Here is a 22369-nt window from a genome sequence, read left to right as displayed (position 1 = left end):
GGAACCCTAAATAACACTAACACCCTCCACTTCAGAGTATCGCCACCTTTACAAAATCAACAGCTATTACCACGACCTCTACACACTCTGAAGGCCTAACTAACACCCGCCTCCTTGAAAGTGTCTCCTCCCATTAGTGCATTAACAGCCATTACCACGACCCATGCTAACACTATTACGTTCTGTGGCGTACGTACTTAACTATTTTACCTTTTTATCTATATTTACGCAACCTGAGAGAGAGAGAGAGAGAGAGAGAGAGAGAGAGAGAGAGAGAGAGAGACGCCGCCGCAGATTGCAAAATAAACATGATTTAATGAGCCAATCAATCAGGGTGGCAGAGAGGCAGGTCCAAGTTTACCTGTACGAAACATGACCTCGCCTCCTCCTCCTCTTCCTTCTCTTCCTCCGCCCCCTCCTCCTCCTCCTCCTCCTCCTCCCTCTGCGCCACTATAGCTACCTCTGAACTGCATCCTCTTTTTTTTTTACATCAATACTATATTCTTTTCCTCCTCCTCCTCCTCCTCCTCCTCCTCCTCCTCCTCCTCCCTCTGCACCACCTATATCACTACATCTACCTCTGAACTGCATCCTCTTTTTTTTAACGTCAATACCACATTCTTTTCCTTCTCCTCCTCCTTCTCCTTCTTCTTCTCCTCCTCCTCCTTCTTCTTTTCCTCCTCCTCCTCCTCTTCCTCTTAATACAAAACTTTTTCATTTATGTAATTCAGCATATTAAAGTGTTTCAAGTGTTTCAAGTGTTTCCTCCTCCTCTTATTCCTCTTCCTTATCCTCCTCCTCCTCCTCCTCCTCCTCCTCCTCCTCCTCTTCCTCCTCCTTTTCTTCCATCATGTCCAGAACTTAGTAATACCCTCGTTTCGGTTACCACAATACCTCCACTGCTCTCTCTCTCTCTCTCTCTCTCTCTCTCTAAGACAACAAAGGGCGCGGAAGCAGAAAATGAGACTGGAAGTAAAATAAAAGAAGAGAAGGAGCCTCTATTTCCGTTCCCTTTGCCCCGCCGGAGAAGTCGTCGAGATGTCGAAAGAGAGATGAATATTAATGTTACAAGTCTCTTCTTTTTCTTATTTTAGTTTTTTTTTATTAATCTTAACATTGGAAGGGTTATATTGTTCTCTTATCTTTTTCTAGTTTTTAGGTATTTTTTTTCCTTTTTTTTATTTCTTGGAAGCGACGTTATATAAGTGTGTGTGTGTGTGTGTGTGTGTGTGTGTGTGTGTGTGTGTGGGTGGGTGTGTCCTGACCCACCTACCTCCCCCCTCTCCCCCCTCTCTCGGAAAACGGATCTGACATGATAAAACGCATAGTGGAAACATTGAATTTTCTCTCTCTCTCTCTCTCTCTCTCTCTCTCTCTCTCTCTCTCTCTCTCTCTCTCTCTCTCTCTCTCTGACGCAGCACTATCACCTCCCCCATTCCCCTTCCCCTCCCCCCTCCCCCTAACCCTCCCAACCCCCACTCCTCCCCTCCCTCACCGCTCTGTCCCTCCTCCAATCATATCCCCTCCCATCTTCAGCCTCCTAACCATCCCCAATACCACAACGCTTTCTCCCCTTCCTTCCCCTCCCCCTGCCCCCTCACCCTAACCCCCTCCAAGACACTCCAACCCACCCACTCCTCCCCTCCTTTACCTCCCTGTCCCTCCTCCAATCATATCCCCTCCCATCTTCAGCGTCCTAACCATCCCCAATACACCAACGCTTCGTCTCCTTCCTTCCCCTTCCCGTCCCCGGGCCACTAATCACCCCCTCCCCCTTTGCATCACGCCTCCCCACCCCCACCACCCCACCATCCCCTTACTTCTCCTTTCCACCCCTTCCCTTTTTACACCGACCTCCCCACTTCTCCCTGTAATCTCCCTTTTTTCCTCTCCTTACTCCTCCCCTCCACCCCTTCCCCCCTTTCCACCGACCTCCCCACTTCTGTTATCTCCCTCTTTCCCTTCCCTGACCCCTTTTTTTTTCCCTCCCCAACACATTCTTTAATCTCCCGGCACCCTCCATGCATGACCCCCTTCTCCCCTCCCTATCTCCCCCACCTCCATCTCTCCAACCCCTTTTTTTTCCTCCCCTGCCCGTTCTTTTATCTCCCAGTGCCCTCAATGTCCCTCCTCCCCTTCCAATCTCCTCTCCTCCCCTCCTCCCCCTCTCCAGCTTGATCTGAACCTCCTCACTCCAGATCCCCCCCCCCCGCTCTTTAACCCGCCTCCCTCCGTCCCTCCCAATCTTGCCCAAACAGCTTATATAACAGAAAATAGTGGCGACCCAAATTTTTACCGCCAACCCGCGACTCACCGCCCGCCACGCCCCACTGAAAACCAGCCCAACCATATTACTCCACTTCCTCCAGTCTCTCTCTCTCTCTCTCTCTCTCTCTCTCTCTCTCTCTCTCTCTCTCTCTCTCTCTCTCTCGCCTCCTTTCCTTCCTTCCTTCCTTCCTTCCTCTCGTCCCCGCTTCTTCTGATTTCCTTAAACGGCTTCTCTACATTTCTCGTGATGCCTGTCTGTCTGTCTGTCTGTCTGTATGTATGTATGTATGTATGTATGTAAGTTGGTATGCATGGCCGCGGTCCGAAGCTTCACTCTGATCGGGAATGAGGCAGTGAACCGCACCACCAAAGCAGGAAGGAGGGAAAGACAAAGCAAAACGAGGGAAAGAAGAAGGAAGGAAGGATGAGTGGAAAGATGGAAGGGAGAAAATAGTGAAAGAAAGACTGTAATGAAGAAAGAATGGAAGGAAAACAGCAAAGTAATGAGCGATAAAGGATAGATAATAAAACGAAGAAAAGAAAGAAGGAATGAAAAAAGGATGTAATGATGTTAATGTGAAGGGAGGAAGGGAGAAGGAGAGAATGGAATGAAGATAGAATAGAAGGAGACAAAAAAATGGAAGGACAACTATAAAGAAATGAGCGAGAAAGGATATATAATAAAAGAAAGAAAAGAAAGAAGGAATGAAAGAAGGAAGCAATAATGTTAATGTAAAGGGAGGAAGGGAGAAGGAAAGAATGGAATTAAGAGAGAATGGAAGGAAACCAAAAAATGAAAGGAAAACTATAAATAAATGAGCTAGAAAGGATAAAAAAAAAAACGAGGAAAGAAATTAAAGAAGAAATAAGAATGTTAATACGGAAGGGAGGAAGGGAGAAGGAAAAAATGGAATGAAAATAGAATGGAAATGAGACAAAAAAATTGAAGGAAAACTATAAAGAAATGAGCGAGAAAGGATAAAAAAGGAAAGAAATACGAAATGAATGAAAGAAAAAAGTAAGAATCTTAATACGGAAGGGAGGAATGGAGAAGAAAACAATGGATTAAAGACTGAATAAAAGGAGAAAACAACGAAACAAGCGAACAAGCGAAAGAACGAAACAACGAGTCAGCGAACGAAAAAGGAAAAAGAAACAGACGAGATGCAGGTAAGGAAGGCGGCAAGGTGCTCGATATTTCTAATTAACCATCGCATGAACTAACGAGAGAGAGAGAGAGAGAGAGAGAGAGAGAGAGAGAGAGAGAGAGAGATAACGGAGCAGTGGGTGGCACCGAAGAGATGGTTTCCACTCTATTAATTTTCCGGAGATGTCAAGAATAATTATCGACCACTGAATCTCCCTTCCTGTCGTTGTTGTTGTTCTTGGTGGTGGTGGCGGTGATGGTGGTGGTGGTGGTGGTAGTGGTGGTGATGGTAGTGGTGGTAGGGATGATGACATGGTAGTGGTGGTGGTGATGGTTACAGTGGAGGTGGTGGTACAAGTGTTATTTGTGGTAGTGGTGATGATTGCCTAGTTGTGGTGATGATCTTTGTGGTGTTATTTGTGGTAGGGGTGATGATTTCATAGCTGTGGTGATGATCTTAGTGGTGTTATTAGTGGTAGTGGTGGTGGTGGTGGTGGTGGTGGTAGTGGTGGTGGTTCGGTTAAGTACTGACACATACTTATACAACACGAGCTTATGTTACACTAAGTGAATTATGGAGCACTCTACTCCACTCTCTACTCCACTAGTCCCCCCTCCTTCCTACCGAACCACTTCTTCCTCCCTCCTCCCTTCATCCCCCTTCCTTCCACTGCTGCCTTCCTCTCCCTCCCCCGCATCCTTTCATTCCCATCAACCAACTCATCACCACCACCATCAGACCAAACTCCTCCCCTTCACCACCGCCTATTTCATCACCAAATCCATCATCACCCTCACCACCATCATCACCAATCATCCTCATCACCACCTATTTCATCACCACCCTCACTACCATCATCGTCACCACCACCACCACCACCTGTCATCACCACTACCACCACCACCACCGACCACCACCACCACCATCATCACCACCACCATCACTTGACCTAGAAGATGCATCGAGTGGAAGTAATTAGTCACGTGATATTGAACAGTGCAACAAACTCACGCACACACAAATGCAGCTGGAGCGGAAACCTTTTTAAAAATTATGACAACTATCGCCACAGTAAGAAAATCCATTCCCCAAAACCTCCGTCTCGGGAATGCGACAATACACGAACTTTTAAATATTTTCTTAACATCCTGAAAGAGAAGAGTGCGTTAGGCTCGACTCAACACGCAAAAATGAATAATTAAAGCGTTTTGTGTCGATTTAATTCCTTTTTCAACTGATTTCATATATTTTCAACTCTCGCCTCACTCTTCCCTCGCCAACCAACTCCATCACCACCACCATCAAACCAAACTCATCCCCCTTCCTACCACTGCTTCCTTCCTCCCCTCCTATACCCCCATATCCTTTCATTCCCATCAACCAACAACTCCATCACCACCACCATCAAACCAAACTCATCCTCCTTCACCACCACCTATTTCATCACCAAATCCATCATCACCCTCACCACCTATTTCATCACCACCCTCACTATCATCATCATCACCCCCCTCACCGCTTTCTCTTCCCATCACATCCCCCTCCTCAGGTCCATAACAATAGGGCTCCATATGCGACTATTTTCCAAGGTCACGGAGAGGATTTAGCGGGTTTTCACGGGTCAGCCTTTCAGAGATGCAGAGATCGGTTAAAACTATTACTACGATCAGAAAACTCCATGAAAACCCCAGGAACTTCTACGACAGGCTACTCAAACAGGCGGACTGAGGTGGATACGTTTAAAACTACAAGCCTCAACTCAACCTCCTACTCCTACCCACTATCCCAACGCTTCTTCCCATATAATGCTCTACATCTCTAGTTTTACCGGCGCCTCATCTAGCTGTACTACATCTACAAGTGGTGTTATAAAATGAAAATTGTTGTTGTTCTTCACTCAAACGAGCTTAAACACCCGGCAGAGGGGAGGAGGGCCATGAAGACCAGAAATTGGGGTACAAACACTTACTAGTCAAGTTGTCCAGCCGAAATGAAGCGGTTCTGCGATATATGTATTGGGGGAAATTGAAATACTGTAAATACTACTTTACGGCGATAGGGAAATGCAGAAGGACCAAACTAGGCTAAGAGTATAATGTACAAGGGAAATGGCAATAGAAAAGTAAAAGACATGTGAAAGCAATGTGTACGGAGCCGGGATATAGTCTTTTGGAGGCCCTGAATTGAGTCTCCACAAAATCCTTATACCAAAAAAAATAATAATAATAAAAATGACCATAACTGGTGTACCAGGTCCGTGCTGTTTCCTGGAGGAGGTATTACTCTACCCTCAAGCGCCTTGTGGGTATACCTGGGTACACTTCATCGTTCTCCAGTACCATCTGTGTACTATGAAGAATGTCAAGTCTACTGCTTCGTCCGTCAAGTATCTCTCGGCACACTCAACCCCTAAGCTATAAGCTATATCTCTAGCGCCGTGGTGTAGCTATGCTTAGGGCCGCTTTCACAGTCGTTTTGTTTGTGTTGATCGTTACCAATGGCGGCGATCGCCGTTATAGAATTTCCACTTAAAACTGGCCGATGGGGTAGTGGCGGCTGCGGGGTTAGCCTAGCCCCGCACCTTACCACACACTCTCAACACCTCTCGCTTCCTCTGCAGCCGCCACTACCTCATAGGCTAGTTTCACGGGAAAAACTATAGCGTCGATCAGCGCCATTGATAACGATCAAAACAAACAAAACGACTGTGACAGCGGCCCTTAGTGCTGGATTCAGGCTGTTAGGGTACGCGTGCGTGTGTAAGTGGGTGAGTGACTGTTTGGTCATTGCATTTGAAGACTAAAGTTATTACTAAATAATGTGTGTTTGTCTTATGTTGTGTTAATATATTCTAGTATTAATACATTTCGTTTAACCTGTAGCTTTAATTTTCCTACTGAGGTATTATACCACTGACTGGCTGGCATTTTCGGTCCTAAATGACCGGGGTAGGGACCAGAGCCTGCTTTGCCCTTATACATCACTGCATAGCAACCCCGCCCCTGACAGTGCCAAAGAATCGCCTCCCCAATATTCAGTCTACTGTAGGAATGGCCCATAATCTTGGACTGTTGGACGGTTCGCCGAAGTGGCACGCCGCCGAACCGTCTCGCTGTCGTCTGATACTTACGAAGCCTCGACTCGGGGGTTCAAGGGCAGCTGGGCAATCCTCCTCCTCCTCCTCCTCTTCCTCTCCTCGTCCTGGCGTGCTGCAAGTTTTTTCTTCGGTTCCCTCGTGTGCTTCTAGTTCGTCGGGACTTCCAGTGACTTTCAGAATAGTAACACGCACCAACACACCACAGAAACACTATAAAACTCCCCATTATTATCCAGTTGGCTCCCCCCGCCGCCCCTGGCCCACGCGCAGTGTTGCCAAACATCAACATTCAAATATTCAATGTCCTGTTGTATTTATATTTTCTACTCTGTCTAACTTTGACTTACATCTGTTTGACTTTAGGTATTTGAGTATTCTGAAGATTTCTTATTGAGTTTTCGTAGTTTGCTTTGGTATACTCGTTAAAATGTATAGGTAACCAGGGTCTGATTTTCATTCTGGCAACCTTGTTCTGTGTGTGTGTGTGTGTGTGTGTGTGTGTGTGTGTGTGTGTGTGTGTAAACAAACTATATATATATTTTTTATAGTAAAGAGGATGAAGAGAGATGTTTTGGTACAGGAAGAGAAGTAATAAATAAAGGAAAACAAAATAATGCTGGAAAATTAAGTGCCGGTAATATAATAGGCTATGAAACTGGAAACAGAGGAATAACGAAAGAAATAAAGTAATAATGAGGGAATGTATGAGGTCTGGTATGGGTGAAAATGCAAGAAAATAAGTTATAAAGAGAAATAAAGAAATGATAAGAAATGAAGTAGCGTAACGGGGATATATTAGAAGGGAAACAAGACAGTAAGGATGTGCATGAGAAATAAAGATGACAAACAAAGTAATAAATAAAGAAAAATAAGCTCATGAAGGGAAATGAACCAAAGCAATAGGGATGATAACGATGAGCGTGAGAAACAAAGATCGGAAACAAGGGAATAAGGAAAGGAAAACAAAGCAAACTGAGGATATGCATAAGAGTTTGGGTATATGGATGAAGCAGGACGAGAAATAAATAATGAAAAAATTTGAGAGGGGAAATAAAGAAATAAGGATGTGCTTGAGAAATAAAGATTGGAAACAAGGGAATAAGGAAAGGAAAACAAAGCAAACTGAGGATATGCATAAGAGTTTGGGTACATGGATGAAACAGGAAGAGAAATAAATAATGAAAAAATTTGAGAGGGGAAACAAAGCAATAAGGATCTGCGTGAAAAACAAAGATTGGAAACAAGGGAATAAGGAAAGGAAAACAAAGCAAACTGAGGATATGAATAAGAGTTTGGGTACATGGATGAAGCAGGAAGAGAAATAAATAATGAAAAAATTTGAGAGGGGAAATAAAGAAATAAGGATGTGCTTGAGAAATAAAGATGGGAAACAAGGGAATAAGGAAAGAGAAACAAAGAAAACTGAGAATATAGATAAGAGTTTGGGTACATGGATGAAACAGGAAGAGAAATAAATAATGAAAAAATTTGGGAGGGGAAATAAAGCAATAAGGATGTGCGTGAGAAATAAAGATTGGAAACAAGGGAATAAGGAAAGGAAAACAAAGCAAACTGAGGATATGCATAAGAGTTTGGGTACATGGATGAAGCTGCAAGAGAAATAAGTAATGAAAAAAAGGGAAATAAAGTAACAATGAAAAATAAAGTAACATAGAAGGGGAAATAAGAGTAATAAACATATGGATGGAAAGGAAAGTAAAATATAGAGGGGGAAATACAGCAAGGAGGATGTGAATGCGGTTATGATTAAGGGGCAGTTGAAGAGTTGGCACAAACAAGACAACGAATGAACCAAAAAGTAAAACGAATAAAGAAAAGAGGCAAGGGAATGAATATGTTAAAGAGATATAGATAAAACACTTTAGAAAGCCATATTCAAACTCTGCCCAACTTGACATTATCCTGGTACCAGCGACGGGCCAAATTTGTGGCTTTACCGTGTACCAGCGACGGGCCAAATTTGTGCCACGATATAAAAACCCCAAAACAGATGATACATAAACTGATCACAAATGCTTTGATATATATTATGGAATGGTTTGTGGGAATAATGATTTATTTTTATTTTTCTTGCTTCGAGGGACCATTGAAAAACATGATCCCTGCTGCTACTGGGTTAATTTTCATATATCTGAGGTTCCCAAAAGTTAGATTGATGAGAATATATGTATTTCTAAATAGTATCAGTTTCACAGACCACAGATAGTCTCATGAAGTAAAGATATATTAATGGACGGTGAGTGTCTACTACCTCTATTAAATATATGGAACAACTTGCACATCAATATCACATCTATGTATCTGTATATCTGAGCTGCTATAACATGCTGCCAGTCTGTTACCTTGAGGCACAGATCTGATATATGACTAGAATGATGACTTCCCTGGACCAAACACACACAAAAGTATCAATTTATAAGATGTTGGTGCTTCTCCTGCTCTGCCATCTTTTAATAAGTCACCAATATATAGAGAACTGATCATTCTTTTACTTTCGCTGTACAGAGAGGTCATCACAGGCCCTGTCAGTATAGCCATGGAAATCACCTCTCTCTCCCTCTCAGCACATACATGGCAAGGGAACATTACTCAAGGACTAATTGGTCACCCGTGGAGTCATCGTTTTCTATGTAGTTTTCCTCGGCCAGCTGCCTGAAGTGGGCCGAGTTCTTGAAGACCGAGTAAAGGGTGAAGAGGACATGCAAGGACTGCACCCGACTCTTGTACACAGGGATGTCCATCACGGCTGCAACACAGAAAGCCACTAGTTTCATGGACAACTCAAAATATGCATCATCCTGCAGAATCAAATGACACAGGAATTTTCTTCTATCTGTATTTCCTCCTTCTGAAATTGACCTCCCTTTCTGGCCACTCAATCAATTTTCTTTTCAGGGAGCAGCATTTAGCAGGCTCTTTGTTTTTTGTTTATGTTCTTGAGCTTCCTTCCCTTTTTCCCTTCCTTTGATGTAAAAAAATAGAATGCATGCCTCCATCTTCTTCTGCATGTCGTGAGAGGTGACTAAAAGGGATGTATCAGTTAATCAACAGGATCATCCACTATTTGTAAACTATAAGTTGGGGGCTGCCTGTTTGTACAGCTGCCCAAACTACTCAGTCCAACAAGCCCTCTGCCCATCCATGTCTGACTTGAGGCAACCATTTGTTGTTCTGATAGTGCTGACCTAAGAGGGAGGCTTGGAACAGAGTTTCTTCAGGGCTTGGTGAGCAGGTATCATTAGCACTGAAATGTCCCTTAACCCGGTAGCAGCGACGGGCCAAATTTGTGGCTTTACCGTGTAGCAGCGACGGCCCAAACTTGTGCCATGATTTAAACCCAAAAAAATAGATGATACATAATCTGATCACAAATCCTTTGATATATATTATGAATTGGTTTGTGTGAGGGGTGATTTTTTCTCATTTTTCTCGCTTGGAGGGACCATTAAAAAACATGATCCCCGCTGCTACAGGGTTAACATCCTTTTCAGAGTCCTAACATCCTTCAAGAAGCCTTAACATCCAACAAAGGCTCTTAGAGAGTTGAAGCCTGAAGACTTACCACAAATGATGTCCACATAGTCTGAGAGCTCCACTTCCAGGGCTGCCGTGGGGAGGTTGACTTCCTTGAGCAGCTCCTCCACCTCCCCGGGCCACTCCTGCATCAGGGTGTCGATGTCTGGCATGCGTCTGCAATGGGAGGCACCCGTCACCAACAGCTCCCCATTATTTTATACCTCCACTCATACCGTCAGTACAATATGGGGATCTATATCTATCATAAAAGCATTGCAAGCAAGGGTATCTCTGAAACTTGGTACCTTACACAGAATAAAAGACTACATGTAATGTGATCACAACAAACTTAATCAAGTGTGAGTCTATTCTAACAAGGTAACAACACTGCCGTCTTGCTGCTGAGGTGTGGCAGCCTTGGCACGGCCCCCTCAGAGACACTAACTTGTTGTAGTGGACGGTGGGCGGAGGTTTGCTTCGGTGTAGCTCACTGATGTCCCGCACCCACTTCTCTATCACCTTGCCATTCTTCTCGGCGTTCTCCACTGTTTTGACAGACTGAAATAAGATGGAAGGAGTGTGTATTTCTAAGATGTAAGCATCAAATATCTCTCCTGGGCAAAAGGTGTGTTAAGGCCATGTCTCTGTAGAGTGCCCTAAACTGGTTAAGATGAAAACTGAAGGATTAGACTTATTTGAAAGAATACTGGAAGCAAATACATCATATGGCTTTAATGAAAACCAAAACACAATCTCACATACATAAAAGATTACAAGAGGTTTACGAGGCATGTATTATCAATATTATTGATGAATATGAGAACTGAATGCCTCTCCCTACTACATAACCCCCTCACCATGGACTTAGCAGTGGTGTGCTTGGCGAGGGCCCTCAGCTGCAGGTCCAGCACCGTGGCATCACTCTGCCGGGCGCTGGGTTCGTCCAGGACCTCCAGGCCCACCATGGAGGGCTTGCCGTCAGGGGGCGGGATCTGCCCATAAGGTCAGGGAAGATGAAAGGAAATAACTTCTCAGTTTTACTTGATTCCTTTCAGTATTATTATTCTCCTTTGGAACACATTGAAATTACCTGAACTAAAAACTGGTTTACCAAAACGATAGTAGATGAAAAAACAGAACAAGCAATGGTGTAGTTAATGTAGATACAATAGAAAGTTTCAGATGGATTTACAGATGAGGGCAGATGGTTAACTGTTGGTTCTAAGGAGCTGACATATGTGGCAGCTATAGCTTCTTGTGATTTAATTATACCCTTTAGTATCCTCCTGTACTCTGGGGAACCAAACTGTTTTGGCTTACAGTCATGATACAGTGACTACTCAGCAGTAACAATCTGCCTGAACTCTTGAAATGCACCTAATTCCTTACTCCTACGTGAATCCTTCCTACCATGAAGACAATCCACCTACAATTCCCTAAAGCACCCATACTACAAGGACAACTAAGAGATTCAGAGTGTACAAGGCATATTAACTGAGATGATTACAACATCTCGCCCACCTTTATGAAGGCATCAATGTCCCCCACGGCTGGAATATAGTCCGGGATGTAGGGACGCAGGCGGTGCTCCAGCTCAATGGCCTGCGGTGTGTAGCGTGTGATGTACGAGAACAGCTCCGATATCTCTGGGCTGACGCTCAGGTGTTCATAGTCTGCTGGGTCATAGGCCCTGCCGAGGATACAGTGGGTTGGGCTTCAGGCATGAGTGATATGAATAACTACTTTGCCTTCATCCAAACATACTACCTCCTCTCTTTTTATGCTTTGCTTCATTTCCTCCTCAGCCTTTCACAGATGCATACCAAACTATAATCTTACTTTGCCTCTATGCATTTCAGTGTTTCTGCTTCACACCTTCCCACGATACTCACCCTTCAGGGGCCGGGGCCTGGCCATCCTCTTCCTCATCGTCATCGTCATCCTCGTCCCCGCTCCCGTTGGGCACACTACTGGCAGGGTGAGCAAGGGGCATGGGCTGTCCAGGGCCTCCCATTACCCCTATGTCACTCAAGCCCTGAAATAGTGCCACCTTTATTAATATTTATAATTTTCAAAGGCTTAATGAAATATTTTGTATCAGTGTTAAAGATTTTGCAACGAATACATACTTGCTGTTCAAAGTGAAAAGTAAGGATTTTAAAAATTAGTAAACATGTCAACACCCATGAAGCAGAGGAATGTGTATGTACACGGTCACACTCATGATCAAAGCAAAGGTAAACGGCTGCATGACAATAAAATGCATCTGACAAGTCACGTCCAGAGCTGAGAGCACGCAAGACAAAAGAAGAAAGCAATTAGAATACTGAGATCGCATACTAACTAACCTAAGTTTTCTTTTACTGAACATCATCCCAATCTACGAATCAAACCCTCTATTTACCTTTATATTTACAGATTGTCAATACTCTTACTGCTTTTTAGTGTTTCCTGATTTTGGTTCATTTAGGTCTGTGTACACTCATGCTCCTAAGTGTGCAATGACAAACCTCACTAACATTACACTTATTCATAGTCTTTAATCATACAGAACTAACTTTTTAAGATACAGTTGGGAAGGCATAGAATGCAAAACAGAGACAATGGATGTGATCACACTCCTCAGAGTCAACAACTCCTACAACAACTTTTATATTTTGATTTCACTTTGATTCCTTTAAATTTTAATTCAGTTTAGCTCTTTGGCCTTGGTGGTCCTTCTACATAAAGAGTCATGATCACAGACGTGTTCTCTCGACACTCAGAGAGGTTAACCCAAAGCTCCTTCAGTGCGCCTTACTCCTAGGGCAGACGCTGTTGGTGCACTCATATCCAGGCCACCGCCGGGTAGGCTCCATGGGCACTGGCAGCAAGGCATTTATTTCTATCACTTTGTTTACTCTATAGTCAATATGAAGATCCTCCCTCATCCACTCACACTCTGCCAGTCCTCATGAAGCCCATCAGGTGTGTGCCCCAAGTGTGGAAGAAAGTAACTGTATAGTCTGCATTGCACTGGCATGATTACATTTTTTGTCTGTGCCAAGTATTCACATTAACTTCTCAGCCTTAACTTCAAACTTCAGCAGATTTGTTTGTGTGTGCACTGACAGAAAACATTAACAGAGGCAAAAGTTTTGTTCCACACGGCAGACAAGTGAAAAAGATGAAGCTCTACATTCAAGGCTGTGAGGATGGGACTGGTGGGCCTTACAGTGGTTTCTCCCATGTTGTCCTCATCTGTATCATCATCGCCTTGGGACCTCCCCATGTGGTAGTGTGGATGATCCTGGTGGTGGGGGGAGGAGGGGGCAAGGTGGGGAGGAGGAGGGGCATGGGACGGGCCAGGCTGAAAGTCATCATTTTCATCCTCTTGAAGACCATCCATGTTCCCTTCTACCTCCTCAACCTCTTCCCATAACTCCCCACCATCACCAGCATCATCGCCTCCCCCACCATCTCCACCATCACCACCATCACTAGCGGTGGGGGGGTCCAAAGGCCCCTCCGGAAGGGCTTCACCGCCCTGTGGTCACAGCGCGCCGGTGGGTCAGAAGAGCCTTTGTTAGCAAGGCTCATTTACACAAACTTACCAGAGCAGCTTTACATGACTTACAAACTTAAGTATACTGGAAATTAAGTCCAACCTCATTAACTGAATCAAATCAATTATCTACATCACAGCAAACCACACAACATTACATTACAGATGGCAAACCTTCTACACAAAAGGCAGACTATCATGAGGTTAAAAAATGGCATGATCTTGGCCCTAATGTGTAAGCAAAGTGGCACAGAAATAGAGAAGAATTTACATCTTAGAGAATTCAAAGTAATAGACTAAGGCACTGGCTTTTTTGTTAGCACTGAATGACTAACAAACATACTTAGTAGCTTCAAAAAGCACATAGTAAGCAAAACAAACAATATACAGGACTCAGCCTACCTTGTCCTCCACCTTGGGCTCAAACTCTTCCTCCTCGGCCGTGGTCATGGCAGCGGCAGCAGCAGCACTGGGTGGGGGCCGGGTGGACTCTGGCTTAGCTGTGCGGGATTGGGGAGGAGGGTCTTCCTTGGAGGAGATGATGAGGGGGATTACTGACACAGCAATACTCTAATAAAAATCTAAGACAAAGACCTCAATAACTATGGCAACATATAATGTTAAAAAGCAAAATGCTAAAAGTGAAACAATTGTGTGGGATATTATAGGTTAAGAGGACAAGTGAGGCATTCGTATTACCTGTTGTCTGATAAACATATCTTGTGCTACAAAAGCCTTGCAGATAGGATGGAATATGTGGTTGATTTCTTGATAAACAAAAATTCAGCAGAGAGATGTATAAGAATTATTCAGCATTAACAAATGAATACTGTAATCATTATGAAAATTAACAAGACACAAAATATTTTAAACTTGTGTACAACACCAACTTATAATGATGCTGAAGTGGAAAAGTTCTATAAAGATGTGGAAGTAGCAATGAAAAACTTAAAAACTCTTCTCAGCCGTCATGGGAAACACTGATGCCAAAGCTGGAAACTAACGCCTAAAATCCTAAAAATACAAACTAATAAGGTATCTTTACAATCCCAATCTGAGCACAAAGTCTGAACTAACTTCCTTCCTCCACAGCCTCCACTACCCACAATGACTCACAGGGTGCTGGGGGGGTGGGGGTGTGGCTGTGTTCTCGGGGCGGGGGACCTGCAGATGAGACTGGCTACCCTCCGATGTCTCTGTTGTCGAGATTTCCGTTACTTCATCATAGTCACAGCTCTCAGGCGGTGCTGCTGCTGCCTGAAACATGGGGTTGCTTGTGAATCATGGCCCATCATAGTCACAAAACACTAAGACTGGTATTCTCAGACACTTCCTCCTCTTGCATCAACTATTTTCAAAGACTAGAAAGGAAATTAAAAGGATTGTAGTGAGTCTTTTTCATGTGCACAGTAAAGAAGAAGGGTCAGACTACCACCAGGGCCATAAAACTACCACTGGAAATGCCCACAACTCCTACAAAAGCCTTGCTAAATGTGTGCTTGGTTGCTGAAATGTTTAACCCAGTAGCAGCGGGGATCATGTTTCTTAATGACGAGAAAAATGAGAAAAAAATCATCACTCACACAAACCATTTCCCCCCTCAGCCATCTCTTCTTTCCCTCCCTTCCTCCCTCAGCCATCTCTTCCTTCCCTCCCTTCCTCCCTCAGCCATCTCTTCCTTCCCGACCTCCCTACCTCAGCCATCTCTTCTTTCCCTCCCTTCCTCCCTCAGCCATCTCTTCTTGCCCTCCCTTCCTCCCTCAGCCATCTCTTCCTTCCCTCCCTTCCTCCCTCAGCCATCTCTTCCTTCCCTCCCTTCCTCCCTTAGCCATCTCTTCCTTCCCTCCCTTCCTCCCTCAGCCATCTCTTCCTTCCCTCCCTTCCTCCCTTAGCCATCTCTTCCTTCCCTCCCTTCCTCCCTTAGCCATCTCTTCCTTCCCTCCCTTCCTCCCTAAGCCATATCTTCCTTACCTCCCTGCCTCCCTTAGCCATCTCTTCCTTCCTCCCTTCCTCCCTTAGCCATCTCTTCCTTCCCTCCTTCCTCCTTAGCCATCTCTTCCTTCCTCCCTTCCTCCCTTAGCCATCTCTTCTTGCCCTCCGTTGCTCCCTTAGCCATCTCTTCCTTCCCTCCCTTCCTCCCTTAGCCATCTCTTCCTTCCCTCCCTTCCTCCTTTAGCCATCTCTTCCTTCCATCCCTTCCTCCTTAGCCATCTCTTCCTTCCCTCCCTTCCTCCTTAGCCATCTCTTCCTTCCTCCTTCCTCCATTAGCCATCTCTTCGTTCCCTCCCTTCCTCCCTTAGTCATCTCTTCCTTCCATCCCTTCCTCCCTCAGCCATCTCTTCCTTCCTCCCTTCCTCCCTTAGCCATCTCTTCCTTCCTCCTTCCTCCCTTAGCCATCTCTTCCTTCCCTCCTTCCTCCCTCAGCCATCTCTTCCATCCCTCCTTCCTCCCTCAGCCATCTCTTCCTTCCTCCTTCCTCCCTCAGCCATCTCTTCCTTCCTCCCTTCCTCCTCAGCCATCTCTTCCTTCCCTCCCTTCCTCCCTCAGCCATCTCTTCCTTCCATCCCTTCCTCCTCAGCCATCTCTTCCTTCCTCCCTTCCTCCTCAGCCATCTCTTCCTTCCTCCCTTCCTCCCTTAGCCATCTCTTCCTTCCTCCCTTCCTCCTCAGCCATCTCTTCCTTCCCTCCTTTCCTCCCTTAGCCATCTCTTCCTTCCTCCCTTCCTCCCTAGCCATCTCTTCCTTCCTCCTTCCTCCCTTAGCCATCTCTTCCTTCCTCCCTTCCTCCCTAGCCATCTCTTCCTTCCTCCCTTCCTCCCTTAGCCATCTCTTCCTTCCCTCCCTTCCTCCCTAGCCATCTCTTCCTTCCTCCCTTCCTCCTTAGCCATCTCTTCCTTCCCTCCTTCCTCCCTTAGCCATCTCTTCCTTCCTCCCTTCCTCCTCAGCCATCTCTTCCTTCCTCCTTCCTCCATGGCCATCTCTTCCTTCCCTCCTTCCTCCATGGCCATCTCTTCCTTCCTCCTTCCTCCCTCAGCCATCTCTTCCTTCCTCCCTTCCTCCCATGGCCATCTCTTCCTTCCTCCCTTCCTCCTCAGCCATCTCTTCCTTCCCTCCCTTCCTCCCATGGCCATCTCTTCCTTCCCTCCCTTCCACCCATGGCAATCTCTTCCTTCCCTCCCTTCCTCCTCAGCCATCTCTTCCTTCCTCCCTTCCTCCTTAGCCATCTCTTCCTTCCTCCCTTCCTCCCTTAGCCATCTCTTCCTTCCCTCCCTTCCTCCCTTAGCCAACTCTTCCTTCCCTCCTTCCTCCCTTAGCCATCTCTTCCTTCCCTCCCTTCCTCTCTAAGCCATCTCTTCCTTCCCTCCCTTCCTCCCTTAGCCACCTCCTCCACACCCTTCCTCCCTTAGCCACCTCCTCCACACCCTTCCTCCCTCAGCCACCTCCTCCACACCCTTCCTCCCTTAGCCACCTCCTCCACACCCTTCCTCCCTTAGCCACCTCCTCCACACCCTTCCTCCCTTAGCCACCTCCTCCACACCCTTCCTCCCTTAGCCACCTCCTCCACACCCTTCCTCCCTTAGCCACCTCCTCCACACCCTTCCTCCCTTAGCCACCTCCTCCACACCCTTCCTCCCTTAGCCACCTCCTCCACACCCTTCCCTCCCTCCCTCCCGTTGCTCTCAGCTCACCGAAGACGCTCCCAGGCTCATATGACGCGTCTGTGCGCCTCCTGCCCCCTCGCTACTCCGTGTCTCCTCCCGTGGCACCCTCAGGAAGGCAGGGTGAGGACCTTCGCCGCCGCCTGCACGCAAAATTCCTCTCCACGTTTGTTTGTTTACACGCCGCCGCGGTCACCATGGCAACCCTCCCGCGCTTTTTAAAGGGCATCGTATAAGTCAACTATTTTCAAGGGACAAAAAGGAGATTAACTGGGCTCTAATAATTGTTTTTTTAGGTTAATGGTATAGAATAGGGGTCAAACTATCAGCAGGGTCATTGAACTACCCATGGAAATGCCCAAAACTCCCACGAAAACTGTGTCGAATGTGTACGCTTGGGAAATGTGTGTGTGTGTGTGTGTGTGTGTGTGTGTGTGTTTGGTCATACCTATATAGTCCACTTCATGACAAAGGCCTTTCCCAATGTCCTCCACTTCCTCCACCTCTGTCTGTTCAGTGTTTGAGCATTTCATCCTGCTCTGCCGAATGCTCATGTTTCATCTCTCCGCCTGCTGGTCCGGTCTCTGCATCGACGTTCACAATTCCTGGGTCGCCACACTACTTGCTGTCCACCTGTTATCAGCTGTATGCATGACATGACCTGCCTAAGTCCACTTCATAATCATCACGTGAGTATCTTCAACCTGTCTCTTCTTTAGCCTGTGATGCTTGTTTTCTGTATCCCCCATGTTATATACTAAGCATTTTTCTTTAAACTCGGTAGCAGCGGGGATCGTGTTTCTTAATGGTCCCTCTAAGCGAGAAAAATGAGAAAAAATCACCCCTCACACAAACCATTTCATAATACATATCAAAGCATTTGTTATCAGATTATGTATCATCATTTTTGGGGGGTTTATATCATGGCACAAATTTGGCCCGTCACTGCTACACGGTAAAGCCACAAGTTTGGCCCGTTGCTGCTACCGGGTTAATTCATCCTTTCAAACTTATTAGCTTTCTTTAAATCTTTTGTGATGTGTCCCCTATATCTGTGTCAGGACTGTCAGGATACACCCATTGTACATGATTCTCCTCAGGGTGAGCAGCAGCCAAGTTGGTACTCATATCATCTTTGACAAGAGTGTTCCATTCCAATCTGAGAGGCATGGATTGTTTGGGCAGTACCTCCAGTCATGGGCTGCACATCCCAAGTACAGAACTTAAATCTCATCCAACTACCTCTGACGCCATCACGTATGTCTCCTCTACTTCTTCATCACTCTTTGTACCTATCTCCAATAAAACCAACCTAGCATGCCACCAACTTCACCTTCACCTTGCAGCCTCAGTAAGTGGAAGACAAACAAGGATGAGCAAGATTCCTCCAAACTTGTCACTCTTCAGCCAGTTGGAAGCAGAAATCTTCAGAAACCTTTCCTCAGACAAAAGAGCCATCTCTACCATCAAACCTGTAAGCAGTTATTAAAGGTCAGCATGCCTGGCTATGACTCTGTGGGTCCGGGTTTGAATCCCGCCCCGGGCAGTCACTGTGCAGCTCACCAAGATGTTCATCCTCCCTTTCGGGTTGGTTGATAAATGGGTACCTCGGGAAACCTAGGGAAGGTAAACTGTGGCAATCCCGGACTTGACACAGGCCTATGTCCCGGGTAATGGGTTTTTGACCGCCACAGGCTCAAGGGCCAATGGTACGTGGATGAGCACCTGGTAAGAGCACAGCTATAGCATGTGCACCCACCTTTACCTTTACCTCACCAAAGAGCAAGGATGAAAATGCTGTAAGGTTATTGAAAGCTATTGTAAAATTATAATTTATTCCAAGATGAATTTCATGGTTATGTACAAATGAACATTATGTCCTGAGATATGGGAAGATGCATATTGGGCTATTGTCATGAAAAATTTTGTTGTGAAATGTATTTGCTCATATTCAGACAGAAAGTGAGATGCTCTTGTATTCAGTAGAGGTATGCACCTTCCCGCCACTTGTACATGGATTGAATAACATAAACTTTAAAATCTACTACACAGGGAGCTCCCAACAAATCAGTATAACTAGGAGGCAAAATTGTAAAACTGCTTAGGTGAGACTGTGGACCGCAGCCGAGGGGGCGGCCGGCAGACATCACATTATCATTAAGTTACCACCACAGTCAATGGACCGGCACTGTCGCCACCCCCCCTGGCCATGGCCACGGCTAATAAAACCAAATTTACATGTACAAACACTGGTGTGGACCATGCATAACATCTGTTAACAGCAATAACTGGCAAAAAGCTTCTGAACTAATGGTACTGTTGTAACTGCTTAACCCTACTATGAGTGAGTCTGGAAAATGTTGGGAGGCGCTACGAGGGATGAACAAGGGAAGGACTGGCAACAGGGGACTGGACGCCACACACTCCAGTACAAAGAATAAACAACACCTAAATAGTAGTAGCAAAAGTTCTCACTCGTTTATGCACTATTAGCGTGTATTCAGGAGGGGAGGAACACTTGGAATGCAAGCCTCAAATGCTGTGTGTCCTTTGTTGTGTGTGTGTGTGTGTGTGTGTGTGTGTGTGTGTGTGTGTGTGTGTGTGTGTGTGTGTGTGTGTGTGAGTGCGTGTGTGTGAGTGTGAGTGCGTGTGTGTGCCCTTATGAATTAGAAAGTGTGCAATGTAATGGAGTTTAATTAATGCCTTGTGATGCAAAAATGTAACATGGTTGTGTATTTTCTATGTGTGTGCGAGCACGTGACTGCATGTAAGAGTGTACATCTGATGTGTGGTTGTTTTTGTGAAGGTGTGTCTGTGTATATGTGTTTGTAATGTTTGCGTGTTTGTGTGTGTGTGTGTATGTGTGTGTGCATATCTGTACAATTGTCAATTATGTCATATAGTAATCACAATGTCAACTTCTGTACACATATTTCTTCTCTTGGTAATAATGTTATTTTACAGCTGTTGTAAGGTTCATTGTACTTTGGTACAATTGTTTTCATAGAATATGTAACTCAATGTTAAAAGCCTGTGTATCTTTCAATTGCTTCAATACACAAATTTCCTTAAAACACCTGGTAAGTGCCTCCCATTTCTGGTCTATTGTAAATGAGTAAAATTATCACCTGGGAAGAGGTTGTAGCTATGGATGTGACTCAAGGATACAGAAACCTATCAAGCTGCCTGTTTTTTTGTGTTTTGTAAGTTTTGTAATGTTTGGTGACAAGTCTTGCCAGGTGAGGTGCGGAAAACATAAACACAACATGTGGGAAACAGCACAGGGAGTACAACACCATAACAATGACATGAACAAAAGAGCTGCCAGACATTATTATAAAAATATTCCTTCTATTTTACATACAACAATGCACAGCATTCAGTCATTTTCTTGCTCTCCAGTCAAACAATATTTACACATATTTTGAGAGAAACCAGAAATCTGACTTAGTGTAGTTCATTATTAAAAGTATATATTAAAAATCTCAATCAAATAACTTAAAAATCCTTGTACTCACTATCATAGGTTATACATCTACTACAAAATCCATCGTTTTCTAGTTTTATAAAAAGAAATTTTGATTTGTTGTCTTAATTTACAAGTAAAAAATTGTATATATGAGTATTATATACTCTTGAATGTGAATTCAGTATCTGATACTGAGATTTGCATCATTAACACTTAGCTCCTTGCTTGTACACAGGGATGATGGAAGGATCGACCAAATGCACCACAATGCGTCCAGTGACTAGTTACTCTACGGAAAAGCTTGCCCTCCAGCTTTATACACACTAGTAAAAAATTAAATAAAAATAAGAGAAGAAAATCTTTGTACTTTCTTACACCTATCATCTATACAAGCAGTACATTTATAAAACTGGATAACTTACAGCCATATTTCTTAGAACCTATGTGTTTAAAAACGGTTATTGTGCTGAACTTACATACAATATCAATAAGTACAGTTAGGTTGTTGTTCGTAGTGCACAGAGCATCTTTCTCACGGGGCAGCGGCCAGCCCCGGGGACAGCTGGCCCGGCCTCACCAGCGCTGGCCTATTATTGCTACACAAGGACGTGCCAAAGCTGACCTAGACTATTTCACTTTTTCCTTTGTTCACTGCGTCAGGCCAACTGTACATTCTTCTTCCGTGCTTAGCCTCTTCAGCATTCCCTCTCGCGTGGGGACACTGTTCTACTCGGCAGTATTTATCATTGTACAAACTCATTCCCAGCATCATGCATGATACATGTGCCTATTCTTAACAAAACGTCTGAGAAAGAATAAAATACAATATTTTATGCTATGCTAAAACTTCACTATAAAATGGCAGAGAAGCTATAAATTTTACAGGTAATCACCATCCATGTTACAAGACCAATTTGATCATCCTCACATTCCATAGGAATTTCTAAAGTAAATTGTCAGATTTACTCCATCTGATAATGCATTTGTTTCCTCAATAATAGAACATGCCCAAATTCACATTTTAAGTCAGTGAAAAGGTTCTTTTCTTGCATATTTATATGACATTCTATATAAATTCATTTCTGGACATTGGTAAATGCATGAAATCAGATCTAACAGTTTTATGATGGTTCCTTGAACTTGTACAATATGTTGTTACACATAAATGGTACCAAAACATGATGCACGAATGGTATGTTTCTGCCATACCTTCCAAAGGATTCTTCGGCATATCATTATTCCTCAAACATTTCTGGACACCATTATTGCCAAGGAATCAGATCTAGACTTGATGATGGTTCCCCGAAGTTCAAAAATATTCAGGATGAGAGTAATCCATTCATCAACGATAAGGGACAAAAACATATGAATCCAGAGAAGCTAAAATGCACAATGACAATGTTTTTTCAACTTGTCATTATTGAGTCTGCCACTTTTAGCTTTCCTGTAAAACCTAAGCTTGTGACTCAAGTAAGCAGACAAGTCACACCATCGTTCTGAAAGACAGTACACGAACTATTCACACCAAAAAAAACACCTTTAATTTTGTTTTAACTTTTTATACAAAAAAAGTCAGGCTGGTACGACACTAGCAGATTCCTCAATATTAAATTTATTTACAAGTGTTGTCTGTCTGCTACTTTGTTCT

General features: G+C 44.5%; 1 protein-coding gene across 3 annotated transcripts; it reads right to left on the bottom strand.

The window, feature by feature from the left end:
- Positions 1 to 8567: 8567 nt before the first annotated feature.
- On the bottom strand, positions 8568 to 17433 carry LOC126983023 (intraflagellar transport protein 46 homolog). Of its 3 annotated transcripts, XM_050835443.1 has the most exons (10): positions 17283 to 17433; positions 14711 to 14851; positions 13997 to 14122; positions 13265 to 13576; positions 11943 to 12085; positions 11572 to 11740; positions 10908 to 11042; positions 10496 to 10608; positions 10097 to 10224; positions 8569 to 9280 (listed from the first exon to the last, which is right to left on the bottom strand). In XM_050835443.1, the coding sequence occupies exons 1-10, from the start codon at positions 17301 to 17303 to the stop codon at positions 9120 to 9122; spliced, it is 1449 nt and encodes a 482-aa protein (XP_050691400.1). In that variant the 5' UTR covers positions 17304 to 17433; the 3' UTR covers positions 8569 to 9119. The 3 variants fall into 3 exon arrangements, with proteins under 3 accessions (XP_050691402.1, XP_050691401.1, XP_050691400.1); XM_050835445.1 differs by lacking the exon at positions 17283 to 17433 and having other exon boundaries at positions 8568 to 9280; positions 13997 to 14094; XM_050835444.1 differs by lacking the exon at positions 17283 to 17433 and having other exon boundaries at positions 8568 to 9280; positions 13997 to 14118; positions 14711 to 14849.
- Positions 17434 to 22369: the final 4936 nt, after the last annotated feature.

Source organism: Eriocheir sinensis, chromosome 52 (assembly GCF_024679095.1).
Source record: "Eriocheir sinensis breed Jianghai 21 chromosome 52, ASM2467909v1, whole genome shotgun sequence".
In the NCBI taxonomy this organism is placed as follows: Eukaryota; Metazoa; Arthropoda; class Malacostraca; order Decapoda; family Varunidae; genus Eriocheir; species Eriocheir sinensis.
The sequence above is the reverse complement of the archived record's forward strand: the minus strand, read 5'-3'. Positions and strand labels throughout refer to the sequence as shown.

What these genes read in the sequence shown, in the direction of transcription:
- LOC126983023 (XM_050835443.1), bottom strand. Translation starts at nt 17,303, where the DNA reads ATGAGCCTGGGAGCGTCTTCG. An exon ending in AGCCCAAGGTGGAGGACAAG is followed by an intron (nt 13,577 to 13,996) that starts GTAGGCTGAGTC and finishes CTGTGACCACAG; the next exon opens with GGCGGTGAAGCCCTTCCGGA. An exon ending in CAGGCCCCGGCCCCTGAAGG is followed by an intron (nt 11,741 to 11,942) that starts GTGAGTATCGTG and finishes TATCCTCGGCAG; the next exon opens with GGCCTATGACCCAGCAGACT.